General features: G+C 47.2%; 1 protein-coding gene across 4 annotated transcripts in view; it reads right to left on the reverse strand.

Annotated features, from left to right (window-relative positions):
- The window catches only part of PIP5K1B (phosphatidylinositol-4-phosphate 5-kinase type 1 beta), a 307,134-nt gene that overhangs the window by 56,683 nt on the left and 230,702 nt on the right, over positions 1-19,749 (reverse strand). For all 4 annotated transcript variants that reach the window (XM_077759415.1, XM_077759417.1, XM_077759416.1 and 1 more), the window contains one exon: positions 17,429-17,573. In XM_077759415.1, the coding sequence (XP_077615541.1) occupies positions 17,429-17,573 (145 nt within the window). The remainder of the gene's footprint in view (positions 1-17,428; positions 17,574-19,749) is intronic.

Here is a 19,749-nt window from a genome sequence, read left to right on the forward strand (position 1 = left end):
GAGTTCAAGCCCTGCGTTGGGTTCTGTGCTGACAGCTCAGAGCCTGAAGCCTGCTTCCGATTCTGTGTCTCCCTCTCTCTCTGCCCTTCCCCAGCTCGCACTCCATCCCTCTCTCAAAAAGAAATGAACATTTAAAAAATTACAAAAAATTTAATTAATATCTAGAAGTTCATTCTGTGGGCCAAGTTGTTTTCGACTTGGGTGCACGATGGCCTTAGTAATAATTTTTTTTGGTATTTATATTTTTAAAGATTGTATTTTTAAGCAATCTCACACTCAACGTGGGGCTTGAACTCACACCCCCGAGATCAAGAGTTGCATGCTCTACCAACTGAGCCAGCCAGCCGCCCCAATAATTGACTTTCCTATGTTGCTGTCATGTATGTTTCTAGGTCCCTTTCACAAACTCCCCCAGTGCACTGAATAAAATAGTATCTAAAAAGTGCTTGATGGACTACGTGGTATAGCGCAGACATTCATGCTCTCTGAATTGTTATAAACCAAAGAAGCAAAAATTGGGCATTAATTACTAAGTACCTGTAACTCACCAGTTTTCCAAAGAAGTCTTTCATAATGACAGAGGGCAAGACTATAAAAATATAAAGCTCTCCTCAGTCCCCAGGATCCATGTAATTATTTCAATCTGGGGCCAGCTCTCAGGGGATTCTCCTTCCTGTCCTGGCAAAGAGGGGCCACGCTCCGGTTATGTCTGAGAGCGGTGTCTTCTTCAACAAAAACACGCAGTTCCCCCGCCCTCCGGACGTCACACTGAGAGGGCTTTCTGCGGGAGCCCCCTGTTTATGAAGAACGGTTTTTCCGTCACTGAGACAGAAAGTGAATTTTAAAGATCTCAACTACAGAAGGACACACGGGACTGAGTGACAGATGAGAGCAAACTGGAACACGCCGCCGTCCCAGTGCCCGAGGTGAGGAGCTGACGCATCTGTCCGCACTTGACGAGGAAGACGGGTTAATTACTGTTCCGAATGTGGCTGGAAGCAGGCGATCAATACACGCTTTCCTGGAACTGAACTTGTTAATGAACTTGTTAATGACACAGCATGTCCCTTTTCAGTTCGAGCACACATAAGCAGGTCAAATGGTGCATTCGGGTAATGAAAACAAACAGACATTTGCTGAGCACTTATCATACCAAAGAAACGAACAGTCCTATTCTGGACGTGTGGCTTCTGCCTTCAGCTCTGTCCCTCTGCTGTGAGCGGCCCGGTGGGCTGTGGGCGGGCCGGAAGGCTGTGGGCGGGGCCGGCGGGCTGTGGGCGGGGCCGGCGGGCTGTGGGCGGGCCGGAAGGCTGTGGGCGGGGCCGGAAGGCTGTGGGCGGGCCCGGCATATCTGCTGAGGAGGAAGAAAGGTCTGCGAAGGCAGATGGGCTGAGTCATGTCTGTAGTATCAGAGGGCATGTTTCGTTAGGTGTGGAGAGCAAATTCCACGAGCTCTGGTTTGAGTGCCACGGTGAGGGAGAGAGAGGCAGCGAGAGAGAGGAAGGGAGGGAGGGCAAGGGAGAGAAGGGGAAGGCAGGGGAGAGCAGGCAAAGGAAATTTAAATAAAAGCCAGGAAGAGCTGCTGTCCTAAAAGTCATGAGTCCCAAGTAGTACTGCTTTGGGGCCCCAGGCCCAAGTAGTACTACTTTGGGGCCCCCTCTCACAAGTCAGGGTGCTTTCCTCTCTGTGCCACAGAGCTCTAGGGGCTGCGGGCCTGCAGGGGAGAGGGGAGGAGACCCAGCAGGAGGTGGGCAGGACGGACTGAGGTACCACGGAGGCGGCGGCGCGGTGATGGCGCTCGAAGGGCTAAGACTTGCAGGTGAGCCCCCAGGGGACAGTGCAGGCACGTGTGAAGGGCCCTGGAGGGGGCACGTGGCACCCAGCGCCGCAGACGGGGCAAACGCCGGTGAAATCTGGGCATCTGACTAACCCCACTGCCCGCACGTGCTGAGGAGACCTGGTCAAGCTCCAGGGACACGGGGAGATGAAGAGGCACCGAAGTAAAGACGCGACCTAGCTCAGGACAGCCATGACCACCTTGCCAGCATTCTCCACCAGCCCTTCCCCGACGCGGGGCTGCCCACAAGCATGAGGACGCTTCCCAGGGGACAAGGTCTTGACGAGATCCCAGCCAAAGCAAAAATGCAAAGAGCTCTTTGCAAAACAGCTTCTTAAACTCATTCATGCCCGACCACGGACGTACTCATGATGGAGGAGTGCATGATCGAGGGGTGTGTCCCCCGTGAAACGGGCCGCCGTGGACAAGGACTCAGGAAGGGGACACGCGATCAAGAGGCAACCTCGGGATCCTCTCCCCGCAAGTGTCCAGGCCTCTCCTGATTCACAGACGAAGGAGCAGAGGCAGATGGAACGAATCCCACGTGACTGTACTGTCACCTGAAGCCCCTCTGAAACTGTAAGGAAGGGGGAAGAGAAGACCTGACCTGGGAGGGGAGAGTCTAACATCTCAGCCTGGAAGGCGCGTGGACCGGTGGTGAGAGTGAACCCAGACAGCTGGATCTGAAGCCACGACCGGAGAGGCAGAGACGGATAAGCTGGGAGACAGTGTGCCCCGTTCCAGGAGAAGCCTGGAGGGCGCTGTCTCCCCCCTTCTGATGGGGACACAGAAGACAGGCTCTCGGGGCCCAGGGACACCCCGCTCAGGTGAGGGGAAGGCGAGCAATGAAGTGAAAGCGTACCTTCCAGTCATCCTTCCTGCCCCAGGCCCCAGAAGGCAGACCGCCAGGCCCTTCCCTCCTTCTGGGGAATGTGACCAGCTCCGCAGCAGAGATCAGCAAATGCAAACACTGGCTCCGCTCTTGAGAGCCCGGACAGATCACCTCTTATAAAGCCTGGTCATCAAGCTCGGTTCAGACTTTAAGCTTCTGGGCAACTTCTTCTTCTCCCATTTCAAACCTGGGGCTGATCAACAAGCAAGGATTTCCAGAAATCTGAGGAACACCTCCAACATGAAAGATGTAGACCAGAGCAAACGGAAAACGCAGCCTGTGCGACACTTGAGACCAGAAAGGAAGAAAAGATGAAAATCAGAGCAAAACCAAAAAGCCCACAATTCTCTGATAGCCCCACAGAGGAAAGAAATCATAAGCGCGAAATAAAAAAAGTCTGCCACAAAAGAGAACCCCAGTGAACACAGAAAAATTCTTGGAGGATCTGACAACAGCAATGAAAAACGCAGGGGGCCTGGGTGGCTCAGTTGGTGAAGTGTCCGACTTGGGCTCAGGTCATGAGCTCATGGCTTATGAGTTCGAGCTCCACATTGGGCTCTGTGCTGACAGCTCAGAGTCTGGAGCCTCCTTTCAATTCTGTCTCTCTCAAAAATAAGCAAACATTAAAAAAATAAAAAAAGAATGAAAAACACAGTGGCACGATTAGTGCTTACAGACAGCAGGACAGAAAGACACATAGGTGGAAATGAAGAAAGAAAAATAAAGAAAACTGGGGAACAAATCTAGGGTATCTTACAAGCAGAAAAGGAACTGCAGAGAGATGAAAATAGAGGGGAGGAAATTTAAAAAGTTAAGAAAACTTCCCCAAACTCAAAAGCACAAGTTTGCAGACGGCAAAGTCCCTCTGAGTGTCCTACACTCAGTGGCTGAAAACAGACCCACACCGGGGCATGTGATCGTGAAATGTGGAGTGAAAAGAGAGAAACTGAAGACATTGTAAACTCCTAAAGGAAAACATAGGCCATATGCAGAAGATCGGGAATCAGAATAGCACTGGATTTCTCAACAGTAACCAGAAACCAGAAGATAATGGAGCAAAGGCTTTATGATTTTGAAAACAGAAACTTACAACAGAGTTCTACATCTGCTAAGCTATCAATCAAGTGTTGGAGTTAGAATGAAGAATTTCTTAGCTATGTGAGGCTTGAATATTCTGCCTCCCACAAATCCTTTTCTCAGAAAGATACTGGAGGATGGGCTCCCCCCAAATGAAGCGATAAACCAAAAAAAAAAAAAAAAGGAAAATACAGTTAAGGATATGAGACACAGGAGAACCAATACAGACAAGAAGCGATTAGGATCCCCAGATCCCAGTGTAACATATGTGCTTCAGGCCCTAGACAGCAATCAGTCCAGAATGGAGAAGGTCAGAAGGCTTTTGGGGGCGGGGGGAAACTTCTACAAGACAAGGAAATTAACAGAACCTAATGCGGCTGAACAGTTCGAAAACAATGAGAACAGCTGGTGCAGAGTCTAGGCTCTCATTAAGGACAAACAGAAATATAAGGAAATGAAAGAACGAGACGGTATTTATTATGGGGGAAACAGAGTCATGCAGGAAAGGAAAGCAAACGAAGTATTCACACAGTCATGCTGAAACGCTCACTAGAGATCGAAGTATGAGCAAGATGAAAGTATACTGGAGACGGAAGAGGAGGCCAGGGTGAGGAGAGTGTTCATGTATGATAGGTGTGGGGTGGGGAAGCCACAGCTCCGGCTCCATCTTCTGTGGTGAGAAGCTAGTGTCTAAACCAGCAAGATCAAGAAACAGCCGCGTTAGCATGCTACGTAGAGACGAGGAGTTAAGTGCCAAAGGAATCAGCTAGAAGAGTTGAAGGTGGCTGCATTTGGGGACGGGGAGCATAAAGGGACATGTACTAGAGCTTGCTCTTTGTCCTAAAAACTTTATATGTCTATTTGTTAAACTTGGTGCCTAAGGTTTTCATGCAAAAACAATTAGAAATAAAAGGGCTGGATGACAGGAAGCCAGAAGAACCCTGATGTTCCCTAAACTCTGTGATTCTTCCAGGGTGAGTTCTGCCACTAAGATTGGAAAGCACTGCGAGGGTTGGGGGTGGGGGGAAAGTCACAAGGTGCTTGACCCCGGCATGCGTGCCTTCTCTCCTGTCACAGCTCACGGATGACAAAGGAAATGGCCAGGCACGGCAGAGAAAATTACTAGGACGCCAACTCAGAGGCACTCGTGTGTAAATAAAAGACAAAATAACTCTTCTCAGAGGAAGTGCTTCCGCACAAGGAGGGAAAACAGAAGGAAAGACAGACAAACGTTAACCCGGAAGCCCTCCCGGTGGCCATCAGGATGACATTTTCATTTCAGCCAAAGCCTTTGTTGGGAAGAAAGTCTGGCCCTTCTTCAGTTCTTTTGCGACCTTCCAAACGCTAATTTTTAATGCGGCTGGCCAGGAGACTAACGGGCTCCTTTACATCATTACAGATTTCATCTTTATTATTACTTTATCCTTGAAAACAGGCTATTAAATAATTACATCTTAGATTAATGTCACTCTGACTTGAGATTTGATCATTGCCTCCTCATTCCCTCAGTACCCTTACCAACCGCCTCCTGGCTGGGTAGATATACTGTGCTCACTTGTGGGAGGCTGGGTCTGTTAGTTTCTCTGAAATCCACGAGCACCCAGCAGCCAAGTTTCCCTCTCTGGACTTCCATGGTGAAGTTCGTCCCTCAAAGATGAGCAAACCATCTAAATTACAGGGAGACAGAGCCAGCTACAGTGGAGATAATTCTAGAGATCACAGAGGATTAAATCAAAGATCAACTCTCATCTTGCCTTGGGTGAAATATGGTATTTGTTAATTTTTGTGCATATCTGAGGTGCATCTGAGAAGACATTCAACGCAGGCATGTGGCAGAACCCGGCACCACAGGACCCGTGCATGGAGGAGGGCGCTCAGGGGCCTGGCGGAAATTCACCCGCCATGGGTCTCAAGTCCTGCCGACACCAAAACTCCATGTGTGATAACAGGGCTAGACAAGATGTGACAGCTCAGAAGGCAAATGGGAGCGCAATGGGTGGGCCAAAGGGGACACCTCAAAGGGAGGTTACGGCAGCTGACAGTGGCTAAGTGGTGTGGACAGGCCTGTGGACTGCCCTGTGTGGGGCCACATGGCCGGGAGCTATCGAGGGCGACAGACCAATGTGCACAAGACTGGCTTAATGAGAACAGAACTGGAACATGAAGGAGACAAACCAAATGGATGGACGGAAATGGTCAGGATTGACAGGGTGACTTCCAGGGGCTGAGAAGGATCGGAATGACCTGTAAGCTGAGTGAGAGAGTCATGAGGCCCATGGGATCTTAAAGAGAAGGACTTTGGCCCCCGAGTCAAGGCTCTTTGTAGACTCAGTGAGGTCAAGAATAGCTGCTGAGCAGAACCATAGTGTAGTGTGGCTTAGGGTCCGAGGGGGCTGAGCTGAGCAGCAAGTTAGCGGCAGCCTGGAGAATCCTCCAGAGGTGTTATTAATCTAAAACAGCTTTACGGCGAGGGAGGCTGTGCTGAGGATTTGTCCAGGTAGGTCTGAGATGTGAGCAAGAGACTGGGGGTCCCGTTCCACTATAATCTGAAACCCCACCCCTACTGCTATGGTTTTGCATTTCAGGAATTTCTTGTTATGGTCTCTTAATTCCTTGAATGAGCCCATCTGTATTTCAGCTGAACAACAAGGCAAAGAAGTTGTTGTACCTCTCAGGGAAGTTGGAGAGGGAGAGGGGTATCTTCCAAGAACTTTCTTTCTTTAACTCGGATGTGCCTAAGAATTTCTTGAGGAGGACGCAGGGTCCGGGCTCAATGTAAGGACCAATCACGCTTGGATAGGTATCTCTCTAGAGGTTTCAGGAAGGAGGGCGTGGGACAGGGAGACCGCTAGCAAACCATCCTCCAAGAGATGCAGCCCTAGAGGTTGAAGGTCAAGGGAAACAGAGATGTGCTTTTTTGATGTAAAATTGAAGGGGGAGGAAATGGGTAAGAGAGATCATTTTTGAGATGCCCACAGGCTGGCCACATTCTGCCCTCCTGTTTTCAATATGACTTGTCCATAAACTGGGTCCATTAAAAAATCTTAATGCACAAAGGCACCTCGAAATACTGCCATGTACCAATTCATCAAAAGCTGTGAGCATTACTCAGCCACAAACAAAACAAAACTGAAATGCCTTTGCAACAACATGGATGGACCTTGAGGGTATTATGTTAAAGTGAAGCAAGTCAGACCGAAAGACAAATACCAGATGATCTCATTTGTGTGTGGAATCTAAACAAATATAAAACAAACACACGAAACTCACAGATACAGAGAACACAGTGGTGGCTGCTATGGGGAGGGGACCTGAGAGGTGGGTGACATGGGTGATGGGGTCAAGAAATACAGTCACAGGGGCGCCTGGGTGGCTCAGTCAGTTGAGGGTCCAACTCTTGATTTTGGCTCAGGTCATGAACCCAGGGTTGTGGGATCGAGCCTCACCTTGGGCTCTGGGCTGAGCATGGAGCCTGCTTGGGATTCTCTCTCTGCTCCCCTCTGTCTCCAAAACAAATAAGTAAACAAAAAACCTTTCTGGTTATAAAATAAGTCAGTCATGAGAGGAATGTAGTGTATGTACAGTGTGTGAATTGCACGTCAAGATATTGTAATGCAAATTTGAAAACTGCCAAGAGAGTACATCTTAAAATTTAAGTTCTAATCACAAGAAGATGTTTTTTTTCCTAACTTTGTGTGGCAACAGATGGTACCTAGATTTACTGTGGTGACTGCTTTGCCATACAGACAACTGTCACATCATTAGGCTGCACAGCTGAAACGAAAATAACATTACGTGTGAATTATACCCCAGCAAAAATAAAAAAAAAAAAAATCTAAATACTCTACAGCATGTAATGACACTCCCAGTCTCTGATCTCCAGGAGGAGAGGAATCACGTCTGCCCCAAGCACAATGTCTGGCATGTTTGGGGCTCAAGGCATATTTGTCGAATTTATGAATAAATGAATAAAAGACAGTGGAAAAAAATGTGTCTGAATCAATGCTGAATCCTAAATGATTCCTCATAAACTGTCAGATATTTGAAAAATTCACTTCAATTTCCTGCCCATGCCCAAATATATGAAGGATCATTTCAAAAGCTAATCATTTCAGAAGCAATTCTATAATTTGTCAAAGAAGGGAAAAAAAGGCATCTAGTAGAATCCAGGTGCAGACTACGTGATGATTTTTTTTTTTTTTTTTTGTGCTGAGCTTGGGAGGGGAAGCTAAACAGACAGGCTTCCTATTATGAACCTTCTATCAAGTTCTGATTTTCTCTGCAGGTGCCTCAGTCACAACTGGAAAGGATGTGATACCACCGTTTGGTTTGCCTGCCATCCCAGCAGGGCTTAAAACGGTCCTAATTCCCTTGGGGCACCTGGGTGGCTTAGTCGGTTAAGCGTCCGACTTTCGCTTGGGTCATGATCTCGCAGTTCGTGGGTTCGAGCCCCGCGTCGGGCTCTGTGCTCACTGCCAGCTCAGAGCCTGGAGCCTGTTTCAGTCTGTGACTCCCTCTCTCTCTGACCCTCCCCTGCTCACACTGTCTCTCTCTCTCCTAGAAATAAATAAAAAACATTAAAAAAAATATTAAAAAAAAAAAAACGGTCCTAATTCCCAAAATGAGATCTTCTCCTGGGAGGCTGGGTAACAAGGTGGGTTTTTCCTTGAGGATCCTGAAGCACGTAAGTTACTCTCTTCCACACACGCATCCTCATTTGCCGGGTGACCTAGTTTCCTGACACTGGAGAAAAGGTGACTAAATCCTTTCCTCCGTTATATGAAGAATGGAAGCGCCACCATATCTACCAGCCCCTCGTGTGTGTTCGCTTCAGACCGAGTTATATTCAGTTGATGAGATGGGGCAGGTGGGGTACTATTGGCAATAAAAGTATTTTGCTAGGGGGTGGGTGACGGATATCCAGCCTTGAACATATATCTGCTACGCCATCGGGTGTGTGTGTGTGTGTGTGACCTGTCTTCCCCAGGTTTGCAAATCTCTTTGTGAAGTTCTTGAGCTGCGGAAGCTTTTTATCTGTCCCACGTCCCTGGAATTAGCAGAGACATTTCGAGGAGTATTTACAGGCAGCATCTGTTCTGGCTCAGAACCAGGGAAAGCGTTATCGACCGTCGGACAGACTTGCTGGTAAACATCTCTATAGACACAGATGATTAAAAAAAATTACATCTGCTTTACATACCACTATTCTATTGTCATGGCAATAAATTGGCTCTGTGATTCCTTTGACTGTATAGACTTCCAATCGATTCCTGCTCCTGTATGCACACTGTACCTTTGTCAAGCTTTGATCTTTTGAATTCTCTTTTTAAGAGAGCTTGCATCTGGGGCGCCTGGGTGGCTCAGTCGGTTAAGCATCTGACTTCGGCTCAGGTCACAATCTCACGGTTGGTGGCTTCGAGCCCCGCATCGGGCTCTGCGCTGACAGCCAGCTCAGAGCCTGGAGCCTGTCTTCGGATTCTGTGTCTCCCTCTCTCTCTGACCCTCCCCTGCTCACGCTGTCTCTCTCTCTCTCAAAAACTAAATACAACATTTAAAAAAATTAAAAAAAAAAAGAGAGCCTGCATCTTTCAGGTCTTCGCCCTGCGTGCCGTGGCTGTCGGTGACATCTTGATTCGGCTCCACCTTGCAATGTGCAGCCAGGAGTCAGCAAACTACGTCATTCAGCTCCTTTGCTAGGTTCTGCCAGTCGAGGACGATGAGGGGACAGGAGGAGAGAAGCCTTTGGTCCTCTCTTGCTCCTTCTTCCTCCCCTCCCTCCTCCTCCCCTCCCCCCCCTTCCTTCCTTCTGAGGGGAGTGTCTCCAGCAACAGCTGTGTCCCTCCCACTGTCCCAGCAATTCTGATGATGTCCGACTCTGATGTCCTTGCTTGTAAGGTGGCACCAGGTCCCCAGGTGGGGCCTCCTTCATGAGCCTAGGTTCTGCGAGTTGACAGAACGGGTGCTGGGAGCTGTGGCCTGCAGTTACTAACCTGGGTGTCTGCACCGTCCCTTTTCCACGCCTCTAGTTACACTGCGTAACTGACCGCCCCCACTAAATTCCGTCTGAGGGGCGCCCGGGCGGCTCAGTGGGTTGGGTGTCTGGCTTTGGTTCAGGTCATGATCTCACGGTTCGTGAGTTCAAGCTTCACATCGGGCTCTCTGCTGTCAGCACAGAGCCAGCTTCCGGTCTTCTGTGTCCTCTCCCCGCACCCCACTTCCCCCGCCTCTCCCTGTTCATTCTCTCCCTCGCTCAAAAATAAATAACCATTAAAAAAAAACAAATTCCGTTTGAAATTCCCAGTGTTTTTCCATTTTCTTGACTGGACGCTACCCAATAAAGTACTCTGGATGGCCTTTTGACAGAAACAATGAAAACAATACTTTAACTCATACTTTGATGGTGTTTACTAGGTTACCAGTGAGTGCTTTCCGATTACTATTTCCTCTCATGGTTAGAACAACCCTTTGGGGCAGTCGTCTGATAATCCACATTTCACAAGTGGGGAAAATGAGTAAAGGTTAAGTAACTTTCCCAACATTAGAGATCTAGAAGGGGCTGTGTGGGGGTAATGCCCTTACTGGTGACTTATAATGATGGATGTTGGATGGAGGTGGTCAACAGCGGTGGTAACGAGGTCTGTCTGCAAAGAAGGAGTGACCAGATGAAGACCCGTAAAAGCACAAAGGGTCTGGGGAGGAGACTGAATATTCAGCATCCACAGCAGAGCTACAGAGACCCCATGGGGCCTGGGCAGCCCCGATCGGCACCCTCAGTTCAGGAGGCAGCCGCCATGTGCACGGCAGATATCGCGGGCACATGCTGTCCTTCCCTCGAGGGCACTGTTAGACAACTGGAATTGCTAGAAAGTTCTTGCAACCCACCTTCTCTCCTCTCATCTCTTAAGTAACAACTGTCCCTTCTTAACCTTATTATGTCAACCCAAGATATGGGATTTTCTAAATCAAGCAGGAACATAACCAAACACAAGTCTCTCTCCTCTGTGATCATGTACCGACGCGGAGTCTACTTGAAGAGCTAGAAATAAAAACCTGAAGAAACAGCTATTTCAGGTTTCTTGGGGGCTTAAGTTAGTAGGTCATATTTTTAGTGTTTGAGCACTTGGTCTCGAACATCTGGAGAAGTGAAACCTCACTTACAATCACATGGAAAAAGAAAAGGCAACACGGACGAAACGGAGGAGGAAGAGAATTTGTGTGGGTGCTACCCAGCTTCCGTGAGCAGCATCAAGGTCGTGCGGTCAGAGCCAGGCCAACATGGGCGAGGGCGGCTCGTGAGGGGCCGAGGCTGGTGCCTCACACTCTTGTGTCAGTGTTGTGCCTGGAGACCCTGGCTCCACCTGGCAGCCATTTGACCTTGGGGGAGACCTGAAGTTGTGAAGTGTTCCTCCTCTGTACCCTGCAGATAATACATACGACAGCCACAGAGGGTGCGTGGGACAATTAATTCACTCTGATGTACGTGAAGAACTTAACACAGACCCTTAATAAAGTCCCAGAATTAGCTATTATTAAAACTATTGTGATCATGGGGCGCCTGGGGGGCTCTGGTGGTTGAGTGTCTGACTTCGGTTCAGGTCACCATCTGGCGGTTCGTGGGTTCGAGCCCCGCGTCGGGCTCTGTGCTGACTGCCAGCTCAGAGCCTTGAGCCTGTTTCAGATTCTGTGTCTCCCTCTCTCTCTGACCCTCTCATGCTCATGCTGTGTCTCTCTCTCTGTCTCAGAAATTAAAAAAAGAGAAAGCTATTGTGATCATAATATTATTGGTGGTTTGAAATATGACTACTTTTTTTAAAGTTTATTTATTTATTTTGAGAGAGAGAGTGTGTGGGAAGAGCAGAGAGGGCGAGAGAGAGAATGTCAAGCAGGTTCCATGCTGTCAAGTACGTGGAGCCTGACACGGGGCTCGAACCCATGAGCCAAAATCAAAAGTCAGACGCCCTGCCGACGGAGCCACCTAGTCATTGTGTTCTTAGTAAGCAGACTTAGCCAATGACTTCTAGAACACAAGTCACTGGTAGACATTCCTGTAAGCCTGCCACTTTGTCTAACAGAAATACTTCAGTTATTAAGCAGCAGAAAAGTGGCTCTACCATGAAGCCAGAAAGCCCGGCCCAAGGTGCACAGCACACACAGCAAGACCAGGGGCAAGGGGCTGGAGTGAAAGGGGGTACGGTGGCGAGAACGTGAGGCTCGGGCCCCCAGGCCCCTTACTAGCACGCCGTGTGACCCCGTGGCAGCAGGTCACGGAAAGCACAGACCCCCGCAATTCTCTCTCCGGGTCTTTTAGACACGTCTGTAAGAGGGGGGATCACTCCACTGCTCTCCCGGCTTTATGAGACTCTACTGGCAGGCAGAAGACACAGAGCTGCAGCCAGATGCCCTGGGTCAGCCTCTGAGGTCTCTGATCATGGACTCATCATTTAGGGGGATTTAGCCAGCTGTCCCTCTATGTGCAAATGACCAGTGGCTTTTCCTCTGATACAACCACACGTCTTGAACACTCCGCACGTCGTTCAGGCTCCGGCCTGGGCCCGCTATTTCAAACAGTCACAAGCAAAGCAGGAGACTGGCCAGAGCAGTGATGAAGGTAAAGACATTTTGTTTTCTTTCTTTCAAAGTGTTTATTTTGAGAGAGAGCAAGCGAGCGAGAGACAGACAGACAGACAAAACAAGTAGGGGAGGAGCAGAGAGAGGGGAAGAGAAAGAGAATCCCAAGCAGGCTCCAAACGGTCAGCGCAAAGCCCAACATAGGGCCCGATCTTATGAACTGTGAGATTATGACCTGAGCGGAGATCAACAGTCAGACGCTTAATCGACTGAGCCCCCCAGCGCCGCAGAGGTAAAGGCATTTTTGACGGGGAAGCTATAACTAGGTTGGGATGCAGCAGTGTTTTCGATACTTAGGCATGATCAGGGCATCAGCTTTGCTACCAAAGGTGCTGGAATCATGGAAAGAATTCATATTTGTGCATGTAGCGAATTTCCACAGTATTAAATTGTTCTTAACTTTGATATAAAACACATTTGCCTCGGCATTTCTTAGGCCTCCTCTATACCTCTTCTAAAAGAAGAGAGCTCTTCGTAGGAAAGAAGAACTCAAGGATCAAAAATTCAGAATGTAAATCCCACCATTTGCCTGGGACGCACGTACCCACCCCAGTTTGCCTCCATTGCTATGAGCTGCACACTCGAGCACCAAACTGTGCTGTGAAAACAGGGACTCCCCATCATCAGGTTAAATATACACTTTAAAGATACAATTTGCTTCCTTCTCAATTTTTAGAGTACACTCACAAAAAAAAAAAAAAGAAAGAAAGAAAATAGATTGCGACTGGAGTTTTTGTGGTTACAAAGAATAATCCCTTAAAAGGGGGAACAATTTGAAGAGGCAGCAGTTTTCCCCACTGCAATATACAATTTAGGTGTGGGGACATCCCAGCACGAATCGGCGCCTTTCTAAGTGTTTTCGAAGGATTTAAGAAAGACCGACAGAATGGCAATTGCTAGCTGAAGTATTTACGGCTTATTTGAGCGCGGATGTGGAAAGATGGAGTCAAGATGGAAAAAACAGGCCACTGTACTTCAGCATAAGATGATTCCTAGATTAAAAAAGAAAAACCGAATGTGAATTATAACATGAATCTTCAACTCATTTTCTTTGCAGGCTATTTGGATTAGGTTTTAAAACCGAGGAGGCCAGAAGAGACTAAGGATCATGTTTGTTTATTGCCGCAAGAGACACCACGTAGGTCTAGGAGGGCTCTACAGGGGAAAAGAGATAGAAAGCATGACAATTTCTTTTCAGTTTGCTGGTAAGGTTTCCCTTTTGAATAATTAGCTGGTGGGGAGGGGTAGGGACACTGATTCCCGGGAGTTCACACGCCATTATTTCCCATTTAGCACCTCTGTGACTTGTTTGGACCTTTCCCTTACGATTCCCCTAAAGCAGTGGTTAAGATCAGAGACATGTCTTTGGCTTCTCTTCTACCTCCAGGCTAAAATCGGAAAGGCCCAGAAGAACAGGCAGGTGACATCAGAGATGAGCGAAGCAGGGGGTGGTAACATGGAGGTGACCTGGAGGGTCCCTGCTTCCCCCTGTCCAGTGGGTAAATGCCCAAGGCAATAGAGCCCAGAGAGGCCCAAACTAGGGATTTTTCAAAAGGATCTGGGTATTTTACTGAAACTGCTTGATTATTTTTTTAAAAATTTTTTCAAGTTTGTTTATTTTGAGAGAGAGAAAGGAGAGAGAGATCACAAGATCATGAGGAAGGGAGAGGCAGAGAGAGAGGGAAGAGAGAGAATCCCAAGCAGGCTCTGCATTATCAGCACAGAGCTCGATTCAGGGCTTGATCTCATGAACCATGAGACCATGACCTGAGCCGAAACCGAGAGTTGCACGCTTAACCGACTGAGCCACCGAGGCGCTCCCAAACTGCTTGACTTTTAAACGTTAGCTTATTTAAAAAACATTCAGGGGTCACCACAATGCCTCCACTAGCTTGGTTTTTGTTGGCAGGGAACCTGCCTGATGGCAGCCAGGGCTGCGCGGCTGTAGGCGGCCAGTTCGGGGACATTATCCAGGAGCGACTTCCTGATGTCCAGCCCAGAGCCTTTTTAGGCACTCTGTAAGCACCCAATTCCTTGTATCAAATCCCTTTCTGTTTAAGACAGAGTGGTTTCTTGTTGCTGCAACCTGACCCCTAAATACAACATATCAAAATGCAACGTGGAGATACGATGACAAAGAAGGTTATTTTGCAACAGTTCACTTCAAAAAAAGAAAGGGAAAAATATTACAGGTAGCACTAAGGTTTTTCCCATCTGATATGTGATAGTCAGCATCCTCACAAATAAAAGTACCAAGAATTATACCGCAGCCCCGGAGCACACAAAGGCAGCTTCGAATGCTGGCCAGGAAGGAGACAGCTCCAGATGCTGGGGGAGCTTTAGGAATACCCAAGAATTGAATACTGCTGGCCAAGACACTGCATACTTACCCACAACTACTACCACCAAAACAAACAAGCAAATGAACAGAAAAACAAACCCATGAGCAAAAAACCCTTTTGTTTTTGTGCTGAAAATTCTAGGAAGTAATAGCATATCCAATTATGTGCCCCCGATAATGAGAACAGTAGCAAACATAAAGAACCACCATGGCTTCACGTGGAATTGCCTTTGATCTCGCAAGGAGCTTCCTGTGATGTTCCAGCCATTTTTTTTGAGTCACTATTGATATGTGAGAGCAAAATGATGGTGCTTAGCTATATCACAGAGATAGAAACGCCGTTGCTTGACTAATTTACGTAACAAATATCAACATTCAGGCACACATTACGGTGAGGTCACTTTATGGTCTTCTAACCTAAGGAAGGGAACCAAATTTCTTTCCCAGTTTAGACGAATTGAATCATTTATAATGGAGCCTTCTATGTTGGTGCTTCCTCCAGAGCTATCTAAACCGAAGCCCGACTGAGACTGATGCTCACCCTGTCATTCATTCCACTTTTCTAGACCCAGACTGGCTGCCTCACCTGCTACCCCACAACTGGTATCTAGCTGAGAGAGCAGGGAGGGAACCACAACAGAAAAGAATTTCTACGGAAGCTCCAATGACCAAGTCTTAACTTGCCAAAAGACCAAGCTAGCATCTACAAATCTGTGTAGGTTAAAAATGGATCTACCATACAGAGTCCTCATTCTGGAAGTGAGCTACGCTGCAAGCCTGGAGGTGGAAAATGACCTGTGTCAGAAGGACTTTACCTGCATAAATACAATCTTGATTCTCAAGAGCTAGATTTTTGACAAGAGCTAGTTCAACATTTAACAGATAATTATGAGGAATACATATAGAGCAGTCTCTGTCCAGCAACTGAAGCTAGTTACAAAATTGCATATATAGAGGTGCCTGGGTGGCTCAGTTGGTTAAGCATCTGACTTTGGCTCAGGTCATGACCTCAGAGTTTGTGAGTTCGAGACTTGTGCCAGGCTCTGAGACAGATGACAGCTCGGAGCCTGGAGCCTGATTCGGATTCTGTGTCTCCCTCTCTCTCTGCCTCTCCCCTGTTTGCACACCCTCTCTCTCTCTCTCACAAAAAATAAACATTAATACCCCCCCAAAATTGCATTTATAGAAAGAGAAAAAAATCAAACTAAGCCGACAGATAACACTGTAATCACTTTGTAAAGATATCACCTCCTATTACTACAGTCAGTGTTTGACAATGTTTTGTTTAAAAACCAAAAGTATTGAGAGGCGCCTGGGTAGCTCAGTCAGTTAAGCGTCTGACTCTTGATTTCAACTCAGGTCGTGGGATTAAGCCCTTTGTCAGGCTCTGCACAGAGCGTGGAGCCTGCTAAAGATTCTCTCTCTTTCCTTCTGCACACCACCCCCCCCAACCCCATGTGCTCTCTCTAAATAAATAGCAAAAGTATCTAATAAATCATTGACTCTCTATTTAGAAAATAACACTACCCACCCCCTGACACCGAAACATTAAATCGCTGGATGTTTGAGAGTTACTGTATTTGTTTCCTATTGCTTGTGTAAGAAATTATCATAAACTTATCACTTAAAACAACCCAACTTATTCTCTCACAGCTCTGGTCAGAAACCCTGAAATTCAAGGTGTTGGAAGAGCTGTCTTCCTCTGTGAAGGCTCTAAGGGGGCACCTGTTTCCTAGCCTTTCTGGTTTCTAGAGGCTTCTGGGCTCACCGCCCCATCTTCCATCTTTTGAAGCCAGCAGTGCGGCACCTTCTAACGTCTCTGTCTGCCCTCAGCTTCTGCACTTCTCCTTCTTGGACTCTGATCTTCCTGTCTTCCTCTTACAAAGATCCTGTGCGTAACTGAATTTTATGGCTTGAGGACACACTGGCATACAGTTAAGGATTTTTAGGGAGGATACATTTAATGTAAAGACTCTCACCCACTCTTTGTGGATTAGGAATTTTGTGTGACTCAGTGATCTAGGAAAAAGCAGAAGCATAAATTCGCCTACCACTGTAGCGTTAATAAAACATTATTTAAAAAAAAAAAAAGAGACCCTGCGATTTCATTGGGATAGCCTCAATAATTCAAGATACTCTTCCCACCTTGGGATCTTTAACTTAAACACCTTGGCGAAGTCCCTTTTGCTATGTAAAGGAACATATAAGGCACAGGTCTCAGGGATTAGGGTGGGGGCAATTTCGGGAAGGGTATTATTCTGTCTACCACGATCGCTAAGATCACTCAAACGACAAGAGAATATTCAAGTATCTTTGCAGCTATCTGCAGTGTGAACCAAGAACACCTGCTTAAAGAATCCATTCGTGAGATATGGTGACATGATGAAAGATCCGTCTTCTTCCCTAGAAACAAGCACGTAATGTCTATAGGACGTAATGATTAAATGTGAAAAAACCGTAAGGAGGGATTTTCCCCAGATGTGTGTCTTGCCATACTAAAAATCAAGCATGTTTTCTCTTTCTCTCACTTACAGGGCAGGGGACGGTCACATCCTGGTTGTCAGGGACAGCATGTTCTCACTGAGACACCCGGGGGGCTGCGGCACCAATGTGGTAACAGCCGGATGGGTAATGTGATCGCGCAAAGTCTTACCTGTTTGAATAGAGCGTCGTCCCGTCGTGTGGACAGTGTTTGTTGACGTACAAGGAAGAAGATGAAATAGTGGTTGCCAAGGAAGCAGCTTCGAACAGCGAAGGGGTGCTGGGCACCAGGTCTGGCCTGTGTCGGGATCCCAGGGCTGGGCGAGGAAAGCACAACACACACTCACGAATCTCAGTAGTGAACGCGATGGAGTCTAGTCAAACGCATGTGAAATGCACATATCAGGTTGCAAATGAAATTGTGAAATCACTTCGCTCTTCTGAGCCACGGCAGACCCATAAGGCAGGTGTCTGCAAGCAGGTTCCACAGAACGGGAGGTGCATCCATTTACAAAATGGCTTATGGAAATGACATTAGGAATGTCATTTGAAAAACCTAATAAAGTGATTCACTGTTTCAAAAGAGGACATAAAAAGCTTGTGGGAGCATAAGGAGATAATTCGACAGACATTAAGAGGATGATTGGCAAACGCAGAGACACAGAGGGCACCTGCCTTCCCTCCCTGGGAGACACGCGGATCCATCCTCCTGAGTTTAGCTCTACGTCCTCAGACTTTTTAACAGCCGGGAAACAAATGCTTCCCAGACTAAGAGCTGGCTATCTCTTAACCCCATGTGTGCCCATATACATCTCTGCACGTCATCCACGTCTGTTGTTAGCACCATGCTTTAAGAGCCAAGGCTGCCTTTTTAAATATGAGAAAACTCAGGGGCGCCTGGGTGGCTCAGTCTGTTAAGCGTCTGACTTCGGCTCAGGTCATGATCTCATGGTTTGTGGGTTTGAGCCCCATGTCGGGCTCTGTGCTGACAGCTCAGAGCCTGGAGCCTGCTTCAGATTCTGTATCTCCCTCTCTCTCTGACCCTCCCCTGCTCATGCTGTCTCTCTCTCTCTCTCTCTCTCTCTCTCAGAAATAAATAAAACATTAAAAAAATATATGAGAAAACTCCAATTTCCTTTTGAAAACGCAGGTGCCTGCAAAAATACTTATGCAGGAAAGCAGAATATTCCAGGCTGAACAGTGACCCACACCCACTCTCTCTGTGTGAATTCTTTCTTTCTTTTTTTTTTTTAACTGAGATATTATTTTTACACATCCTAACCTAAACTTGGGACAAATTTGTATCCCTTACTGCTCAGCCTATTAGAGACAGTGTTTTAATGACAGGTCAGTCACACAGAACAGAGCTGCTTTAAAAACAGAACACTGTGTGGGGCGCCTGGGTGGCTCAGTCAGTTAAGTATCTGACTTCGGCTCAGGTCATGATCTTGCAGTTCATGGGTTCGAGCCCCGCATCGGGTTCTGTGCTCAGAGCCTGGAGCCTGCTTTGGATTCTGTGTCTCCCTCTCGCTCTGACCCTCCCCTGCTTACGCTGCCTCTCTCTCTCAAAAATAAACATTAAGAAAAATAAAAACAGAACACTGTGGACATAATAGCTGTGGACAAATCCTGTCCTTAAGCTTTTATAACCAGGCTCACACTGATTTTTTTTAACTGGGGGAGATATTTTATTATTATTATTATTATTTTTTTGAGAGACGGAGAAAGAGACAGATTGGCGGAGAAGCAGAAGGAGAGAGAGAATATCTTAAGCAGGCTCCACGTTTAGCGCAGAGCCTGACATGGGGTTCGATCCCACAACCCTGGCTGGGATCATGACCTGAGCCGAAACTGAGAGTCAGACACTCAACCAACTGAGCCACTCAGGCACCCCAATATTTTAAAAATTTTATGAAGATATAATTGACATATAACACTGTATTAATTTTAGGAGTCCAATGTGATGATGTGAGGCACATATATAGTGTGAGATGATCACCACGGTCTAGTGAACATCACCACATAGTAGCGACAATACGCTTTGTTTCCTCTTGCAAGAAACTTTTAGAAGAACTTTTAGGAGCTAGTCTCATGGCACCTTTCGAATATACAATAGACTCTTGTTAACCAGAGTCACCATGCTGTACCAGAGGTTCGTTTTAGTCATTCTCCCAAGCTAAACTAAGGCAGGTGACAATAAATACGACATAACTTCAAGGTGTTTCTGGGATTCCTTTATAGGCCCAACAGGCTCAAAATTATGCATTTTTAGGAAGTGTACGAATGGAAAACAGTCCTAAGAGGCACTATTGCATGAGTGTGAGGTTCTGGACTTGGGATTTCAAGGGGGGGGGGGTAGATGAGAGGATCAAGTGAGGCACAGTCCACAGAAGGGCTGGACTCTGCACCAGGACACCGACACACTTTAAAATGTGTGAGATGGGGCACCTCTGCCTCCCATTCAGGCCAAAATAATCACCATGATGAGTAACA

Source organism: Crocuta crocuta, unplaced genomic scaffold, assembly GCF_008692635.1.
Source record: "Crocuta crocuta isolate KB4526 unplaced genomic scaffold, BGI_CrCroc_1.0 scaffold41, whole genome shotgun sequence".
Lineage (NCBI taxonomy): Eukaryota > Metazoa > Chordata > Mammalia > Carnivora > Hyaenidae > Crocuta > Crocuta crocuta.